The sequence below is a fragment of the Triturus cristatus genome, chromosome 1_1 (assembly GCF_964204655.1).
Source record: "Triturus cristatus chromosome 1_1, aTriCri1.1, whole genome shotgun sequence".
NCBI lineage: Eukaryota > Metazoa > Chordata > Amphibia > Caudata > Salamandridae > Triturus > Triturus cristatus.
In genome coordinates this window covers 73,077,889-73,084,869 of record NC_140579.1, presented here as the reverse complement: position 1 = coordinate 73,084,869, position 6,981 = coordinate 73,077,889, and the positions used below count along the sequence as shown (strand labels likewise).

At 45.4% G+C, this 6,981-nt stretch overlaps 1 protein-coding gene across 1 annotated transcript in view; it reads right to left on the bottom strand.

The window, feature by feature from the left end:
- Positions 1–719: 719 nt before the first annotated feature.
- The window catches only part of LOC146869469 (complement C4-like), a 520,274-nt gene continuing 514,012 nt past the window's right edge, over positions 720–6,981 (bottom strand). The window contains exons 40-41 of the mRNA XM_085599862.1: positions 4,368–4,500; positions 720–1,022 (exon numbers count right to left, since the gene is read on the bottom strand). Coding sequence (XP_085455988.1) covers positions 881–1,022; positions 4,368–4,500 — 275 coding nt within the window. The 3' untranslated portion in view covers positions 720–880. The remainder of the gene's footprint in view (positions 1,023–4,367; positions 4,501–6,981) is intronic.

Sequence of the window (6,981 nt, the reverse complement as noted above, 5' to 3'; positions counted from 1 at the left end):
ACCTCCTTCCTCCCCCGCTTCTCCATGTCTCATACCTAGCGCTGGGAAGCCTTTGGGTTGCCATGCGCTCTATAAATCCTCATAACATAACATAACCTGCAGGCCAAGGCACAAAGCTAAACCTCAGGATTATCTTTGTGTTTTTGGGTCACTGGTCCCGGGGAATCCTGAGGATTCTGTTTGCACTGTTATTCACACACACAGCAGTACGGATGGGAAATCTTGGAATTCTGCAGGTCCCCAGGGATCAATGACAAATCTGAGTTCACCAAGGGCTGCCAATTGGAGTAGGGGCATGTTGGTGCTTGCACTGCCATACTGAAGTCCACTTGTGCCCTGAAATTGTCAACCTATGTCCAGCTGGAGGGAGGTGGCAGGGTGAAGCAGGGGATTGGACTTGGGTAGAGGCTGCGTCTGGATCTAAGGAGCAAACAATGGCCTGAGTTGCTCTGTAACAGACATGAAAATAACTCGCACTCAGATAACTCAGTAGGCCTCTTCTTCTGACCCACCTCCACATGCAACACACTGAAGGAAGTACCATCTAGCTGGATTTATGATGTCTACTCGACACCATACCAAGGCTTGCCTCCTTTCTAGAGTTTCCTTTAGACCCTGTGCTGTGCCAGATTCAAGGACTGACTATCATGTGACTCTCACACAAATAACACTGTCTTACACAGGAAAATCAAGAAATGACACATTCCAGTAACCGTAGAAACAGAAAAAGCAAAATCTACTTCTGTTTATTAAAACTGACTATGCATAAAGTAGATCCCATCTACTTTTCAAGAAAAGATCAATAGAGTTGTAGTGGACAGGACTAGTGCCAAAAAGTAAAGGTTATACGGTCTTGTTCCGGGAGCCCTGTACTGGCTCCCTAGACCATGCAGCCATTGTTCCGATAGTCCTCCATGAACTTCTGCATCTTCCGGCACTTGCTACGGTGGATGGAGGCTCTGCAGTTCCCTTCAGTCGCAAGTTCCTCGATCCAGGAGTTGGACTCAAGCAAGTACTGCAGCCTATTAGGGAAAAAAGAGAGCAAGAGACAAAAGGAAGCATTACATATGAATATGACTTGTAAATATTGGGATTTAAAGCGCTTGGAACAAAGCAAGGAATTAGGGTAGGGTGCTGGAGATGTAGCATTAGGGGTTGGGGTTTAAAATGGAGAGTGGAATAGGGCTTGGGTGAAGTGTAAGGGCAACAAAGGTGGCAGAGCTGCAGGAAGGAGGGAAACTCTTCAGGGATGGTACGACTACCAGTGATGAGCTGCTGCTCAAAATTAATTTTTGGATTATAACATGTGTATGAGTAGGGATGCACTAAGTAAGGTTATTCTTTACATGAATACAATTCTGATGTAAAACACACCATACTGTCCCACAGTTGCACATGGTTGTGTGTCAGAATATTGAGTATAGAAATATTGTGATACAAACATACTGTTGCCTAAACAACCAAAATATAGTGAGATTAAATATAGGTAAGTATATAGGTATATATAAGTACATCTAGGTGTCATGTAGTTAAATATTGTCAAGTTATCTACATATGGATTTTAGTATAATAAACCTATATTGACCTATATATATTTACCATCACAAGATTTTGGTCTGTGATATTTTCCCAACAATATTTTTGTATCACAATATTTTTCCCATGATATCCTGATACATATTACTGCACATATTATCAACAGGTCAAACTGGCTTAGTTTGTTATGTTTTACTTTCCCTATCTGTCGAGACATGTCTATGCTCCGCTCTATCACATGCACTTGTAACACGCCAGAGTGTTCGATAGAGAAGAAAGGGCTGAGGTATTCGCTTTTATTGCTAGCAACTGAAATGCAGACACCAAACGTAAGAACAGTGGCTCTGAGTGTGTTTGCACAGAATCACACACTTAAACGTGCGCCTTGGTCCTCAGTCTTGGTGAATTCACAACCATTTCTTAAGGAAAAGTTAAAATTGGTTTAGACTCTATTGATGCTAATATTACCAGCATTTAGTGGCATCTGGTAACCTGGAGAAGTAATGGGTCAGAGACACATGTGCACACTCAGGACCACCATCCATGAACACAACTTATACCCATCCTTTCACAACCACAGATGCGCACACATATTCAGACCTATCTATTCACCAGCACGCAAACATACACACCTTTCCACAAGCACACATATGTTAGTACATATACATTCATACAAAAACACAATCACTCAAATTTCTATTATACGGGGGTGATGGCAGAACCAGCGGGTGAGGGAGGGAGAAGCACAATGGCTCAGGAAGGAGCTGCAAGCTTCAGGAGGGAGGCTGAAAGCAGAAGATCCCCCCACCTCCTCTAATTGGCTATCCCTTGTTAAGGGTTAGCCAATGAGACTAGGATCTTCTCTAATCCACAGAGTGGGGTGGAATCATTGAGACTTGTGGGTCCCCCCACCTCCTCTCATTGGCTACCCCTTGTTAAGGGTTAGCCAATGACACTGGCATCTTCTCTAACCTGCAGACAGGGGTGGAATCATTGAGACTTGTGGATCCCACCTCATACTGTGGCTGATTAGTGAAGGGTGATGTGAAGCATCACCCCTGTCAGACAGTCAGTCCTGGGCCACTGAGGGCTTAAATCAGTGACTCTATCCATGACGCTACCCCTCGCTGTGAGAAGGGAGGTTCCTCTTAGAGCTTTCCCAGGCTGATGAAGTCACTGCCCTCAAACCTTGGCACTGGCTGCCAGCACCTATTAGTGCAAATGTCTGACCCTGACATGGTGAGTGTCTGTTAGTCTGCCCTTTGCTCAGTCTGACAAACTTTATTATATTATGAGAAAGAGGGGGGAGGTGGAGCCCCCGCACCTGTAATGACGAGCAGTCGCTGACCAGGAGGCCTTGAACAGTTCAACGATGCCTTGGCCCTGGTCAAGAAAATAAATACAACCTTTAGATCTAGAAGGCAGACAGTTACTGTGCCAATGGGTCATTGTAGAGTGGACACCTCTGGTTTGAGGCCCCCACAAAAATGCTCCTGGTGCAGCATCACTGAGCACACCTAAGACCATTCACATTCATGGTGCGGGGCTGCGAGTGTGTGATGTCTAGCATGGGCTTTGTACTGGATGGATAATCTTCCAGTTCAGAATACAATGCGTAGACATAGTGTAAATCTTTTCCACATGTGCATGTGGCCTTCACAGTAAAGCACACATAGAAAGCTGGAAAAGTTTGGAGAAAATAAACTTTTCCTCCAGTGTCATACCTGCCTCAAGGATGCATTCACTTTTGGCGCAAAGCCCTTGTTATCTTTTTAGTGCATTGGGCTCCGTGTCATGACCCACGGGTGGTTCCTTGGGAAAGCCCATGTACCGTCCCTGGTCTACCCAAACAAAGCAGGGCGTAGAGCTACTTAGTGTTACTTCAAGATTACTTTCCAGCATGATGCAAGATTTATGCTGGAAAGTAAATCCCAATTCAACACTATGCACTGGTTTGTGTCACTTCTGAAGCAAACCTGGAGCAAAGTGCTAGTACAACTGTGCCACATGTCAGCCTTTGCCCCTGTCAGTGCTTTACCTGTGGGCAAGATCCAAAGATGCCTCCACCTGTGAATGTAAAAGGTGACGTCCTCTGTAAGGTGAGCTGCTGATGTTTGCGTGTTTTCAGAGACACATAGCAAGATTCAGGGAAGGGTGCCTTCTCTCAGGATAGACACCAGGTATCAGTGTCAGGCAAAAGGCCTCATTGGCTCTGGTCCCTCTCACACAAGGAAGGATCCTGACTCATAGAGCAGTTTTATGTGTGCCTCTAGAGTGGAATTCATGATGTGACATTTGTGGGTGACAAAAACGATCTGAATGTGTTGGTGTTCACCAGAGGTTGCATGGGCATCCCAAAACATGTCATTCCATTCCTCCATTTCACTCTCCCTACATGCAGACATTTGTGTTTGTGAAAATGCACCAGTCCTGATTCTGTGAAATCAGGATTTTAAATTTAAATACACAAATCCAACATTTTTTGCACCTAAGCAACTCAGTTCTGTAAATACTGTGCCCAAAATTAATAATCTTAATCTTATATTAAGTATTCAGTACGGCACTCAATCTGGAAGTAATACAAGCAAGAGGTAAGGAGCTACTTCTGGGTGTTATATTTTGATTTATAGATGTGCTTCAGGCAAGGATAATGGGAAGAAACACTGTAAGGATGTTATACCTTGTCTTTCCACAAATGATCCTGATAGTTATATTATAGCTAAACTGTAATGGCTTGATACACTAATTTATTTCCGTGGATTAGGACAGTCGAGAGAGGAGAGACTGAGAGACGGGGGAGGGGATATGTGTGTCTCTAAGCTGTCACTCACTCTCCCTCAGTGTCGTTTGTGTCCCCGTCCTGGCCCATCAAAAGGTACTCCTTTCCATCCTTCAGCTCCATCCGGCATGCTTTGCGCTGAATGAAATTTCGGAAATGTCCCGCCTTAATCTTTTCATCCTTGGCTGCACGATGGTGAGAGGGCAGAGAGAGGGAGAGAGAGGCAAAGAGAAAGGGAGATGGAGGGAAGGAGGGGGAGAAAGAGGGAGACAGAAAGAGAGAGTGGGAGAGGTGAGAGAGAGAGAGAGAGAGAGAGGGGGTGAGAGAGGGAGAGAGAGAGGGAGAGAGGTGTGAGAGAGAGAGAGAATGGATAACAGAATGTTCTTTAGTTTGTATTCAAAAATACAATTTTTGTATGGTTGATTCACATGAAGGAAGAATACCAAGTATCCCATCCGGCTTTGCGGGTAACAATTACCAAAATGTTATACAGAAAAGCATTTTTTCTATCTCAAATACAGATCTCAATGGATGGATGCCAAAATATCATATACACACATATTGTCTGACGTAAATCTTGTGCTCTAGTTATAGTTTACTTAAATATCGTTCCATTGGGTGTTCAATTCCTCTTATTAGCTTCATGGGGTGCTATATTTGTAAACTATGTTTACAACACAATACTGATGGCAGGAGAGATTCTGACGATGATCTTCTGGTGCCACGAATCCATGAAAGCGAGTTTTGAATAAACATAATCAGGCCGTTCAGCCGCTGCTCCTGGCTGCCCCTTTGCTATCCCTGGCGCTGCTCCTGCTACCCATGGTCTCAGGGGGCATGTAGGCAGCCACAGGAATGAAGATCAGGATAAATCAATTAACTATACTTACTTTTTGTAGTATTCCCTTCATGCCTTCAAGTAAGAGGCTAGCGATGGGCAAAGGGCGAGACTGGGACTCAATCTTAAGGAATGGGATCTCACTGCCGCTGTACCAGGCATTTTGGTGAACCAACGTCCATATGGATCGCCCAAAATATTGTCTACTACGCAGAATTACTATATCATGAATCATTTGACTTCAAATGGATTTGAAGAAAGAGAGAAATAGCAAAATAGCTGTAGGAAGCTAGAGGCTAAAGATACCTTTGCGACCATACTGTGACACACTTTACAGGTTGCGCGCATCGCATGGCCACTCAAAGCTTTCAAACTGCTCCCCTTCAACTCTTGGCCTCATGCGCATGCAACATGGCGGGACTTGCATGAAAGGAAGAAGCTTGAAAGGGACTAATGTGCCCTCTCACATTGTGTCAGGAGGGAAAGGGAAGCAACCATGTTGTTTGGTTGGAGTCATGTTTTATTGTCTTTAACATCATTGCTACACTTAAACCGTCCTCCCACACTAAAGACCCCCTCCCTTCTAACCTTGTCACAGACCTGAAGCACATCATTGCCCCCCTCCTGGACCTCTATCGTCAACACCTCCCTTGCCATGGCTTGCGTCGCTATTTCCCTTCAACTTGGGCAAATCACTCCCATTCTTAAAAACCTTACGGCCGACCCCAATGACCTTAACAATCTCCGCCCCATCTCTAATCTCCCCCTTCTTTCCAAAGTCCTCAAAGTGTGTCCAGCTCCAATTAGATAAACACATCGAAAGCTTCAACCTACTGGACCCCCTAAAGCCAGGCTTCAGGAAAGGTTGCAGCACCGAAACTGCCACGCTTAACACTGTCGAGGACATGCACCTACTGGACCCCCTACAGCCAGGCTTCAGGAAAGGTTGCAGCACCGAAACTGCCACGCTTAACACTGTCGAGGACATGCACCTACTGGACCCCCTACAGCCAGGCTTCAGGAAAGGTTGCAGCACCGAAACTGCCATGCTTAACACTGTCGATGACATCCACCTACTGGACCCCCTACAGCCAGGCTTCAGGAAAGGTTGCAGCACCGAAACTGCCATGCTTAACATTGTCGATGACATCCACCTACTGGACCCCCTACAGCCAGGCTTCAGGAAAGGTTGCAGCACCGAAACTGCCATGCTTAACATTGTCGATGACATCCACCTACTGGACCCCCTACAGCCAGGCTTCAGGAAAGGTTGCAGCACCGAAACTGCCATGCTTAACATTGTCGATGACATCCACCACTCCCTCGACAATGGCGAGACCTGCCTACTTATCCTCCTTGATCTCTCCGCTGCGTTCGACACAGTTAACCACTCAGCCCTTCTAAACGTTGTCAGAGATCGCTTCGGCCTTAATGGTTCTGCCCATAAATGGTTCGTCTCCTATCTCCAGCACCGAACACAGCAAATCAAAATTCTCGATTGCTTATCAAACCCCACTCCGGTCTCCCTAGGAGTCTCCCAGGGATCCATTCTCTCTCCCTCTCTCTTTAACCTCTTTATGGAACCCCTCACCTTAATTCTTAAACATGCGAGAATCAACTACCACCTCTATGCCGATGACACCCAACTCTACTATAAGATCAAAACCACACGCGGACATCCTACACCTTAACAACACCCTATCTAAGATTCAGTCCTGGTTCCAATTAAATAATCTCAAACTCAACCCCAAAAAACTAAAATCATTCTCTTCTCCCCTAAAAACAACCCTCTCCCCATTCAAACCTGGTTCTCCGACCTTAATGCCCT